This window comes from Rhagoletis zephyria, unplaced genomic scaffold, assembly GCF_001687245.7.
Source record: "Rhagoletis zephyria isolate East Lansing unplaced genomic scaffold, Rhagoletis_zephyria_1.1 Rzeph_scaffold_04952, whole genome shotgun sequence".
Classification (NCBI taxonomy): domain Eukaryota; kingdom Metazoa; phylum Arthropoda; class Insecta; order Diptera; family Tephritidae; genus Rhagoletis; species Rhagoletis zephyria.
Window position 1 is genome coordinate 24,529 of NW_016162035.1, and position 12,645 is coordinate 37,173.

A 12,645-nucleotide genomic window follows, 5' to 3' on the forward strand; every position below is an offset into this window, starting at 1 on the left:
AGGTTGTGTACTTTTTCTGCAATCAGTCCCAATGAGCACAAGAAAATATCTTTATTAATATTTCCACTTTCGCTTTTATGGCGTGGTATACTTAAGCTGGGATCACACGATTTGGCTAAAAATGTGTCAAATTGATAGACAAATCATGTGAACTCTAAATTACATTCGTCATTTATCAGAAAAGCCAAATATTTGCCTTCTTGTGGCAAATGAAAACCCAACCTGGTGGCCAAATCGTGTGAACGCAATGCTGCTACATAAGCGAAATCAAAATTACGCAAATGACCAAATATCTGATTTGCCACTTGATGACAAATGCCAGTGACAAATATACAAATATTGTTGAGCGGTATTGCCATTTCGTGCTTGCGAATCTTTGTATTTTTTAACTTTGGTAAAATTTTAATATTTAATATAATATTCGTATCCGAAAACTACCGAAAAATATCACCTTATTTGAAAACAATAATTTTAAAATATTTGCTCAATTGAAACATTTGAAAACATGTACATATACGTATTCGACACTGGCTGAGTGCAGAGTGTGCAGAGAAGCGTGCGACTAAGCTTTCATGAGGTCCCAGGTTCTTATGCCGGCAGACGAATATATTAAAAAGTATTTATAAAAGTATAATTAATTTCTGAGTATAATTAACTATGAAAAAGCATATGTGAAGTTCAGAATGAAAAATTTTAGAAAACCAACCGGAAAAGTATTCGTTTCCCAACCCTTCGTGGCACTTTACTATTCACCTTTCTTTCAGTTTTCGGATCTCTTTCCGCAGTTTTTGCTGGCTATACACATATAAATACAAGATATCGTCGTATAAAGTACAAAACCGCGTATCGTCACTCGCGTAACTGACATTTGCTGCCAAAAATTGGATTTGCTTACAGAAGCTGTTGGCTCAATCCTTATCCAGTCGTCCTGAAATACACTATCCAGAATTGCGATTGCTTTATAAAAAGAGAACCATTTTGAAATATGTATGAGTGTTTTTACTATCTAGATAATAATTTATGCAACCTTACATAGGCGGCTTTGCATTTTGTTGATACGCGGTTTTGTACTTTAAACTACAATATATAGATTATTAAAGACGATCTAAATTACACTGTGTGACAAAAAAAAATTATATAGTTTTTTTCGAGGTTCACACTTGTTGAAGGTATATTCAAGCAGTAACATCTGCATACTCAGAATTTTAAATACACCCTTAAGGTAAAAAACCGCANTATTTGCCTTCTTGTGGCAAATGAAAACCCAACCTGGTGGCCAAATCGTGTGAACGCAATGCTGCTACATAAGCGAAATCAAAATTACGCAAATGACCAAATATCTGATTTGCCACTTGATGACAAATGCCAGTGACAAATATACAAATATTGTTGAGCGGTATTGCCATTTCGTGCTTGCGAATCTTTGTATTTTTTAACTTTGGTAAAATTTTAATATTTAATATAATATTCGTATCCGAAAACTACCGAAAAATATCACCTTATTTGAAAACAATAATTTTAAAATATTTGCTCAATTGAAACATTTGAAAACATGTACATATACGTATTCGACACTGGCTGAGTGCAGAGTGTGCAGAGAAGCGTGCGACTAAGCTTTCATGAGGTCCCAGGTTCTTATGCCGGCAGACGAATATATTAAAAAGTATTTATAAAAGTATAATTAATTTCTGAGTATAATTAACTATGAAAAAGCATATGTGAAGTTCAGAATGAAAAATTTTAGAAAACCAACCGGAAAAGTATTCGTTTCCCAACCCTTCGTGGCACTTTACTATTCACCTTTCTTTCAGTTTTCGGATCTCTTTCCGCAGTTTTTGCTGGCTATACACATATAAATACAAGATATCGTCGTATAAAGTACAAAACCGCGTATCGTCACTCGCGTAACTGACATTTGCTGCCAAAAATTGGATTTGCTTACAGAAGCTGTTGGCTCAATCCTTATCCAGTCGTCCTGAAATACACTATCCAGAATTGCGATTGCTTTATAAAAAGAGAACCATTTTGAAATATGTATGAGTGTTTTTACTATCTAGATAATAATTTATGCAACCTTACATAGGCGGCTTTGCATTTTGTTGATACGCGGTTTTGTACTTTAAACTACAATATATAGATTATTAAAGACGATCTAAATTACACTGTGTGACAAAAAAAAATTATATAGTTTTTTTCGAGGTTCACACTTGTTGAAGGTATATTCAAGCAGTAACATCTGCATACTCAGAATTTTAAATACACCCTTAAGGTAAAAAACCGCATTTTTCAAAGGGTGACGCACAGGTATACTTGCTCGTAACTTTATTTCTGTTTACCCGGTGAAAAATACGTATATATGTATGTGATTCACGATAAGACATTTCGCGGCTTTCAACAATGTTTAAATTGATAATTTTTCTTAAGAAATGGCAAAGGAATCAGTTTTCGGACTTAAAAAAAATTTGTGTGGTAGAATCTGGAAAAAAATGTGGTAGATTTCAAAAAAATGTGTAGATCTCAGGTTTTGGATCAAACTTTGTACAAAAATTTAAAAAAAATCTACAAGGTTTCACCTAAATTGCAAACACTTTAATTAGAATCTAAAATAAAATTAATTTTTAAGGGACTTCCAAAAAAGGAGGAGGTTATCAGTTCGTTGGAATATTTTATTTTTATTTTTATTATAATTTTTATGTATGTTACCGCATAACTTTGGTGTCTCAGAGGTGGTCCCATACTAATCTGGTTAAGATCCGATCAGTGGATCATGAGAGATATAAATATATATATATTTATTTTTTATATGTGAGTTGAAGTCGGTTTTTTTTGCTAAAAATTACTTGTAGTATAATAAAGTGCAAGATTGAAGTTGATACAAATTGCGTTGAGTTTTGGCAATTTTTTCCTTGACAGTTTCGAACATATTTTGAAAGATTTCTGCAACCTTGCGGAGTGCTGCCAGCTTTTATTTTTATCACATCACGATGTATCGAACAAATGTGGCTCGTCCCAGAAATGCTACTTGGGATTAGCCGATTTTGACAATTCTCAAGTAAAAGTAAAAAACGCTTTAGAAATTTGAGATGCACTGAAATTTGCTAATCCTTTCACAAAAATCGCCGGTTTTTATAATTTTCGCTATTAATTCTTTTTATAAATCATATATTTTGCAATTTAACACAATAAAACCACGTTTTCTTTCGAAAAATTTATTACTGAGAAAATTTACTATTTTAGTTTATTTTATCCTCCCATTCTGCCTGTTGTTAGTGTTTAGTGTTGGACAATTTTTGCTCTTAAAATTAAGAAAATTATGTTGAGTAAAAATAAAACTACTCAAAAACAATGGCGCATATTCATAGTCATATTTAGTGCTCAATTAAGTCGAAACTATTCTAAGTCACAACTAAAGCTATTCATAGTCGCCTTAGTTTCGACTTTTCTGGCTAAGTACCAACTTAAAATTTAGTTTCGGCTGCAGCTGCAACTAAGTCGTAACTAGGAAGAAGTATTTTATCAAATTAAGGGAAAACAGACGAAATATGTAAAAATTAAGTTGGTAGAGGGTGATTTTGATAATATTGAATAATCTGCAATTAAGATTTACAAAGAGCGATCCATTTTAATCGGAAGATGAAATTAAATGCGGATTACAATTCGAATAAAGCTGCATCACAATTTTTTAATTGAATAATTTAGATAAATTTTCAAATAATAAGTCAGTTTCACGCTCGTTCTTTTAAAGTAAAATTGTGCATAACATTTAGATATCTACTATTTGTATGTTTCACAGCATGCTTTCGATAAACATCGACTTCACATCACTGCGGTTGTTCNCTAAGTCGAAACTACTTAGTAGAAGTCTGAAATGCGACTATGAATAGAGGTAAATTTTAAGTTGGTACTTAAATTTAAGTTGCAACTTTGTTAGTTTCGACTTAGTTGCTGGACTATGAATACGCGCCAATATGTAGGTAGATTTCAGACCTTGTGTGGTAGATGTGCTCTAAAAAGTGGCAGATCTACAACAATGTGGTAGAAGTCCGATCACTGAAAGGAATCTTACAGAGTATATGCAAAATTTTAATTTTTAACATTTTTTCATTTTAAATTACGACTTGTCCGACTATTTTGTTTACTAGTATACATACATAGGGTGCCCATTCTCAAGACAAATTAACCATTTATAAACGGTTGTAGACGACGAAATGTTTTCTCTTAAATGGCATATGTAATAAAGTTACGAGCAAGTATATGCTTCAACCTATGAAAAACGCGTTTTTTACCTTCATATTTTATATTTCACTTCAAATCTCACGAAATCATAAATGCAAAAGTATGGTTGACACCGGATCAGCTGTTTAAGTATTTATGACCAAATGGTTAAATTGTGTGAATGAATGTGGACAATATTTGTCACTTTACTGCTGTGCGCATATGTGTACCAAATCATTTGGATCTTTGGCAGCCAAATCGTCTGATCGCAAAACAAATCATTTGTACATCGCTATCCAAATGCGCAAATGTGGGCAAATCTAAATTTGGCATTTTGTGTACAAATGTACAAATCGTGTGATCCCTGCTTTACTTGTAAATATGCAAAGGCTGCACTTGACCAACCCAAACGCTGCAGTGGTAAAAGTGCATGCACCAGCAAACGTGGACGGACACCCAAGTCACACAGGGATCCTAGCATGCAAAACTTACTTGCAACGCCTGCACTTGTTGTAAAACGCTACTTTTTGAATACAAATTATGAATTACTCCAATGCCCTGCAAATAAATATGTAAATTATTGTTGTAATTCAAAATATTTCCATTATTTTTGATTTTTTTGCCATACTTACTTGAATTTGCCCAATAAGAAAATGAATTTCCACGAAACAATCGATGAAAATATCGGCAGTGTTGCCTGTTGTACTTTTTATACGAAGACAATATTTCTCCTTGTATTTTAGTAGTAGTTACTACAAATCAAAAAAGAAGGCAACACAGGCTAAGGCGGAATGCGCGAGCGAGACAACTGCCAGCTTATCCAACCTTGTATTATTGAATCATGCCTTTATGTTATATGTATATTTATTTAAATAAATATTATCTCGTAAATATAATTTTTTCCCATTTAGTGAGTAAGTTTCTATAATTTCTTTATAAAGTTAGTGATACTGAGCTCTATAACCAAAGAAAACACGACAATTTTCGCATGTGTAAACGAAAAGAAAGTGAGGGTCGTTCATGTAACGGAGTGCGTAAACTTATAAGATTATCTGCTTGATAAAGTCATCGGTTTAGATGAATACCACTATTGTATTTTCCCAATTGAATGTGAAATAACCAGGGACGTGAACCGGATGAAAAATTCGGTCGGTTCGGTTCAGCGGTTCGAACCGTTGTTGCACTTTTGGATTGGTTCGTCAAAGCGGTTTTTTGGTCTTTGTACCGGGGTTTCGGTTCGATTCAACGGTTCGAAAAACAAAAAAATAAGGCGCAAATTTAAGTGTCAAGTGTCAAGTGCAACAACGCGCAAGATTAAGGGTGAAGTGAGATGGGCTGCCTTTACATTTGATATTGTCACATGGTAAAAAAACATGGTAGGTATTACCATGTTTAACAGAATGAAGAAAAAGTGGGTAGATTTATCTATTGAAATTTGTTTGAAACGAACCTTTAAACCTTTACAGAAAGTGGTTCGGTTTTTGGTTCAGATCAAACATTTGAGGAAAATTTCGGTTCCGTTAATGGTTCAGTTAATTAATAGAGAAAAGCGGTTTTCCGGTTCAAAACCGGTGCGAAATACTTGAAGAAAATGGCTATACGAAGTTTTTCCTCTCCTGTACAATTTTTAAATTGGGACTTAGCAATTGATGTTGCTGTTTAGCACGTGATTGAGGAACGTATACATCACAAATGATGAAAAACATATTTCGGCATCAACACTTTTAGGCTGAACTGCCAAAAGTAGACATAATCCATTTGAAGACAGAGTAGCCCCCCCTGCTTTGGGCCCTCACATATGAACTGCCAGTTTTTTCGCATATGAAATCTTATCGCAGATACATTTTTGTGCGTGAGCATGTCATAACATACCCTTTCAGTGCGAATATGTTGTACATTTATGAATGTTGTGAAAATTGTTTATTTTTGCTTGGTTGTGCGAATTACACACGTCTTTCGTAGCTACAGCCGACTTCCAACATTTGCTATCGCTAATTTTCATCGCCAAAAACCTTCAAAAGAATAGCAAGTTCGCCTAACAATACACAAAGCCTGACTACGCATTGGATCTGTTACTTTTCCATGCTCTATACTTTTAGATCCCACTGCATTTCATTTAAGCAGCCATCACACGATTTGTACATTTGTACATTTTGGCAGATACATAGTGTTGTTGTTCTGAAATTCTTTTCTTGAGCCGGACTCAAGTTTCTAAACAACACCACTCTGTGACTGCCTAAATTTACAATTCCGTGCAAATGTACAAATCGTGTGATCTTCGCTTTAGAGAATTTTGGCGACGAAAATTTAGCGTGGCGATAGTCAGAATTCCACTGCTGACAATTCTGCGTTGTTGAGTTTTTATTTACATGGCGCTCTGGTATGATAGAACGTGACAGTTGTCTCGGGTTTACGTACCAGCGGGCTTACAGGCTAACCTAATATTAACGAACGACGCCAATTTGCTGTCAAACATTTCTCATGCACATACGACTTGTATGCGACCAACCAAAATTGAACGGCGTGCATATGAAGCTAACTCAATTTCCAATTTTTGTTCTGCGTGACATTTTGATTTGACGTTTCACTCAATGAAATCAAATGCAAACGCACGCAAACCCATTTTGGATGACGCAAAAAACCAATTCGACTGCGTGCGTACCAAAACGCAAGCCGCGAATATTAGCTTAGCCTGATAAGATCTCCACTAATTTCACTTTTACTCCGATTATCGAAGGCAAGGATGATATTTTTTCTGGTATTGGATAAGCTGCAATCTAGGTTTGGAAAACTATCGATGGTTGTGGCGACTCACAATACAGCAGTGGCAGCTAGCAGTACTGCTCAGTTTAGCCCAAATTCTAAATTCACTCCCCCACTGCCTTCATCGCAGCAAATTTCGCATGTTGAATTTGACATAAATGAAACGCAGCCAACTTCTATTGATGTCACTGAAGCCTAAAAGGCAACAACAAAAATGTAAACAAACAAAAGGGAATATCAAAAAAAGCAGTCACTGACAACGCCGTATTGTGTTTGCTGCGGCAGTGACTGTTAATATTAGCAGTAACACCTGATTTTAAAAACTGTCACTGCCACTGGGCTATTTTATTTTGGGCTTAACGCATATGGGTAAGTAAAATTCATTAGATTTTTTTTTAGCTGTTGATAAATCTAATTTGCCACACTAACAAAAGCAAGCTGAAAAGGACGTGCACAGTTGATAAAATTTCGAAGTAGCAACTAGCATTTTACCAAAACTACCACATAGGGGTGAGAACTCTATTGTTTCGCCGTTGTCACGCACTCAGTAGTTCATAACAATAATAGGGGTCTTTACGGCGAACTTGGTACTCGGTAACTCGGTGTTTGGTAATTTTTCCCATGTATTTTGTTTCTGTAACAAAATTTGATACGACGGTACATATGCTCGTGTACTGTTCCCTTCTCAATCGGGTAAAATGAGTCGAATAGTCATGCCATGAGTTCTGTCATTGCCATCGGAAGAGCGGCGCTCACTTAGCTAAAGTGCGCTTATACATATATGGTGTACTCACTAAATTAAATACAAGTTTTTATTTACATACAACATCACCACTATCAATGCAAATAGCCCTATTTGACAATTTTAAGAAATTCCATTATTTTTAATTCAAAGGAGGGGCCGTAATTGTTTCCTTCATGTCATTGCTAATTACGTATTCATTGGCATCTCTATTAATTTTTCATTTTAACTTCATAACGTTCATTCTGTCTGTATACTGAAATACTCATTCTGTTGGTTTTTGTATGTGAGTTTATTTTATGTAAATGTAAAATTGGTCTGTCGTTAAATTGAACTGAATAAAGCTGGTTGTCCTGAATCTATCTGTAGCGACAGATCTCAGAAGTGGTCACGGACGTAAATCGTTTAACAGTCGCGAAATTTAAAGCAGCATTGCAAAAGCTTAAATTTTAAACGAGTGGCACGAAAGCTGAATTGATCAGCAGACTGGCACTTGCAACAAGCAGCCTCAATAGCAATGCCGGCGTCCCAAGCATTACTGGCTTCGTTTTCAATGCCAATATAAAGCAATTTTCCACTTACATCGCAGTACGCTTGTATACTGCCGACTTTTCAGCATACAATTTCGTCGTATTAAACTTCGGGCAGCCGTACTTGGCACATATAACGTAGCATACAACACAGCCGATGCCATTTACTCATGCGCACACATCACAGCGAGCAGCAGGAGCAACAAACGTTGGATTTGCAACACCGTTAAAATATTCAAATCGATCAGCGCCTTGGGTTGATTCAGAATTTTTGACAGGGGGAGAGCGATGTCCGTATGCAACGAGAAACATAAATACACATAAGCCGAGTGAAATAGCAGCGATTCTGCCAGAGTTCAACGCTACTGACAACATATATTCATCAACACAATTCATCGAGAAAGTTGAGCAGTTGAGAGCAATGTATCACAGGGAAGATACCATTGTAATCTTTGCTGTTGTTAGTAGGCTTGGGGGATGTAAAATGAGAAATTCATTGGATACTCATATTAGAATGATGAGGACGAAAATAAATAAGCAATAGGCCGCCGAGATAATATCGATGACAGTTCGATAATCCGATATATTGTGAACGGATTATCCGACGATAATTTGCTGTAAAACAGAAGTACAAATCAAAGTGAAATCGGACCAATTTGCTACAATTGTAGGGAAAGGGGCCACTTAGCTAGGAATTGTGTGAAGCCCAAAAGAAAGGTTGAGACAAAACATGTTAACCGTGTACATCAGATATCAAGTGACGAATATGAGGAAAGTGAACAATTTGTAGAAAGTGCAACATCAATTAATAAAGTTTGTGATAAAAATGTGTAAAGCGCTCATTGATTTGGGTAGCAGAAAATCCTTTGTGAAGCGGTCGATTGCAGAGAAGTGTGGTTTATGTATCATTGCGTGTAATGAAAAGTTAATTGGTTTCGCGGGTGGCGAGGTTGTTTGCCACGGAAAACTATCAGCGTGCATTCGATTTGATGATGTGTTACGTATTGTCGAGTTGCTAATTATAAATGACTCCGTGATGACGCATGACGCACTTATCGGAATCGACTTGCTATGCAGAGTTATGGCAATTAGTAGAAGTGATTTAGATATTTGTAGTTCACTGGAAGCGAATGTAGAGCAAAACTTAATTGATTTAGTGAATGCATTCGGGAACTGTTTCAGAGAAAAGTTGCCCGAATTGGAAAAGTCCAGGACATTCAAGATAGAAATTAACTTAATGTCTCAGAGACCAATAGTTAAAAATCCGAACAGTATGCCATGTAAGGTAGGCTCTGTGTAGATTTTCGCGGGCTGAACACAATAACTGTAAAGCAGCCGTGGTTGATGCCTACAGTGGATGGGGTTTTGGCAACATGGTCTGGAAAAAAATTTCACACTACGTTAGACCTTATGTCTGGTTATTACCAGATTGAAGTAGAAGAAGATTCCCATTCCCACGACAGCCGGTTCTACGTACCAGAATGACTCGGGTTTTACCGACCAAGTTGTTGCTGTTGTTTCGGCGAAATCCCTCAAAAGGGGCTACTTCTTCTTCGCATACATCTGCTCAGGGCTGGCATTGAGTCAAACCCTGGACCAGAAATATATACCTGCTGCGTGTGCCAGAGGCGATTACACCACAACTCCACCTCTGTCAGATGCAATAAGTGCAACGGGTGGAGCCATCTCCGAGTTTGCTCAGGCCTCATGACTCACAGGCAATGGACTGCTACTACTACAGCCTCAGCAGCAGCTAGCACAGCATGTGGCGACACGGCAACACATATCACTAACACCCCACATTCCACTAAGTCTCCCTAGGCACAAAAAGATTTTACAATTCAACTGTAACGAACTTCAGAGCAAGATAGAGGAGATAACGGTCTTCATGGGTCGGCACGGAATACTACTTAATATCAGGCACCACACCGTGCAGAATCGTCTTATCAGACGAATCAACTGTAACGAACTTCAGAGCAANATCACTAACACCCCACATTCCACTAAGTCTCCCTAGGCACAAAAAGATTTTACGAATCAACTGTAACGAACTTCAGAGCAAGATAGAGGAGATAACGGTCTTCATGGGTCGGCACGGAATACTAATATCAGGCACCACACCGTGCAGTATCGTCTTATCAGACGAATCAACTGTAACGAACTTCAGAGCAAGATAGAGGAGATAACGGTCTTCATGGGTCGGCACGGAATACTAATATCAGGCACCACACCGTGCAGTATCGTCTTATCAGACGAATCAACTGTAACGAACTTCAGAGCAAGATAGAGGAGATAACGGTCTTCATGGCTCGGCACGGAATACTAATATCAGGCACCACACCGTGCAGTATCGTCTTATCAGACTAGTAACGAGGCTTGAAAGGACCCCTCTAACAGAAGAATGCTACAAGAAGGAACTGGATACAATATATGCCATTGCGGAAAATAACGGATATAGGAGAGGCCTGGTGGAGAAGTTAAGAAATTACACAAAATCGAAAAAGACTAGCAAAGAGGAAAACAATAAAAAAACTTGGGCAGTTCTAACTTACACAGGAAAGACATCTTACAAACTTGCCAAATTCTTTCATAAGTACGACATTCAGACATCATTTAAAACAAGGAACACAGTGGGAAATATATTGAAAGAGAAAATAAGCGAGGAAGACCCGCTAGATAAACAGGGTGTTTACAAGTTAACCTGTGAGTGCCGACACAGTTACATAGGACAAACAGGGCGAAATATAAGAACAAGGTATCGAGAACACATAAGGGATTATAATAAGAAAAAACGAAAACCAGAGGCTGCAATAGAATCGAACTTCGCGAATCACATGATCAAAAATAAATGCACACCAATGAAGATTGGACAAACAACAGAACTTCTCCGTGTACAACATAAAGGACAAAGATTGAATATATTAGAAAATATGGAAATATATAAACAGAAGACCTTCAAAGGACAAATAATAAATGAGCAAATAAATACTGCATCGGACGTACTGTTTGAACCTCTAAAACTACTGTACAAGAAGAAGAATGACAACAAGAAAATATTAAGGACAGATATGGAAGGGAATACACCGACTGCAAAAACAAAGGGGGTAAAAATCACGGACTTCTACCTGCCGTCAAAAACGAGCCAAAACAATTCATCTACCTATTGAGTACCGCAAACACTGCAAAACTAAAAAGACGTACCTAACAAAAGAAAGAGGTAGTTAACAAGGAGTATAAATACGAGCAACCAACAAAAATTATGCAGAACGAAAAATGACACTGAAGATGGCACAACGCCGAAACCGGTTTGTGTCCAAACCAAATTTGACAAGGGATGACGGAAATTCGTTCCATAATACTTCCTTAAAATTTTTAGGCCGCGGCATTTCACTTATAGCTGAAACCTTAGCTGGAGACGGCGTGCAACCCGCTGCATCCAACACAAATCCGACATATTCAACTCGACGCTGCATAAAAGTGCACTTGGATTTGCGGCATTTTAACCCAGATGCTTGCAGTCGCTCGAATACTGATTGCAAATTTTCCAATAACTCTTGTATTGACTTACCAGCTACTAATATATCGTCAAGATAATTAATACACATCGGAATACCTTCAATGACTTGTTCCAATAGCTTCTGAAAAAGGGCCGGAGCGCTGGCCACTCCCATCAGCAGGCGTTGATACTGGAACAAGCCCAATAGGGTATTAACAACCATTAGCTGCTTCGCTTCTTCGGTCAGACCCACTTGCAAGTATGCGTCTGAAAGGTCAATTTTGGCGAAGATTGTGCCTCCTCTTAGCTTGCCACACAGTTCTTCAATGCGGGGTATTGGGTAGTGATCTACCTCGAGCTGTGCGTTCACAGCTTTAAAGTCACCGCATATCNATTAGAAAATATGGAAATATATAAACAGAAGACCTTCAAAGGACAAATAATAAATGAGCAAATAAATACTGTATCGGACTTACTGTTTGAACCTCTAAAACTACTGTACAAGANCACAGTTCTTCAATGCGGGGTATTGGGTAGTGATCTACCTCGAGCTGTGCGTTCACAGCTTTAAAGTCACCGCATATCCGCAAACGTCCGTCTTTTTTGTGACCACTACGATGGGTGCTGCCCATTTGCTGAACGTAATTGGTTTCCATATCCCGCAGTCCGTTAGACTCTGTCCCTCTAATTTGAAGTCATTCAATTGCGCGAAAGGTATAGGGCGAGATTTGAAATACTTAGGTGTCGCATTATGTTTTAGCCGTAACTCAGCTTTTGAAATTGTGCAATAACCCAACGTGCCTTCAAACACATCTGCAAATTTTTAAATTTTTTCAAAGACACTTCGATATTTTCGTTAGGATCCATCGTAACGGCGTTTACGTGATGTGCTTGGCACG

The 12,645-nt window shown here is 37.3% G+C and overlaps 1 protein-coding gene across 1 annotated transcript; it reads right to left on the bottom strand.

The window, feature by feature from the left end:
* Positions 1-8,632: 8,632 nt before the first annotated feature.
* Positions 8,633-12,402, bottom strand: LOC108371404 (uncharacterized protein K02A2.6-like). Its single transcript, XM_017626958.1, has 3 exons — positions 12,223-12,402; positions 11,610-12,104; positions 8,633-8,719 (listed from the first exon to the last, which is right to left on the bottom strand). Exons 1-3 carry the CDS (start codon positions 12,400-12,402, stop codon positions 8,633-8,635), a joined length of 762 nt encoding a protein of 253 aa, XP_017482447.1.
* Between the last annotated feature and the right edge of the window lie 243 nt (positions 12,403-12,645).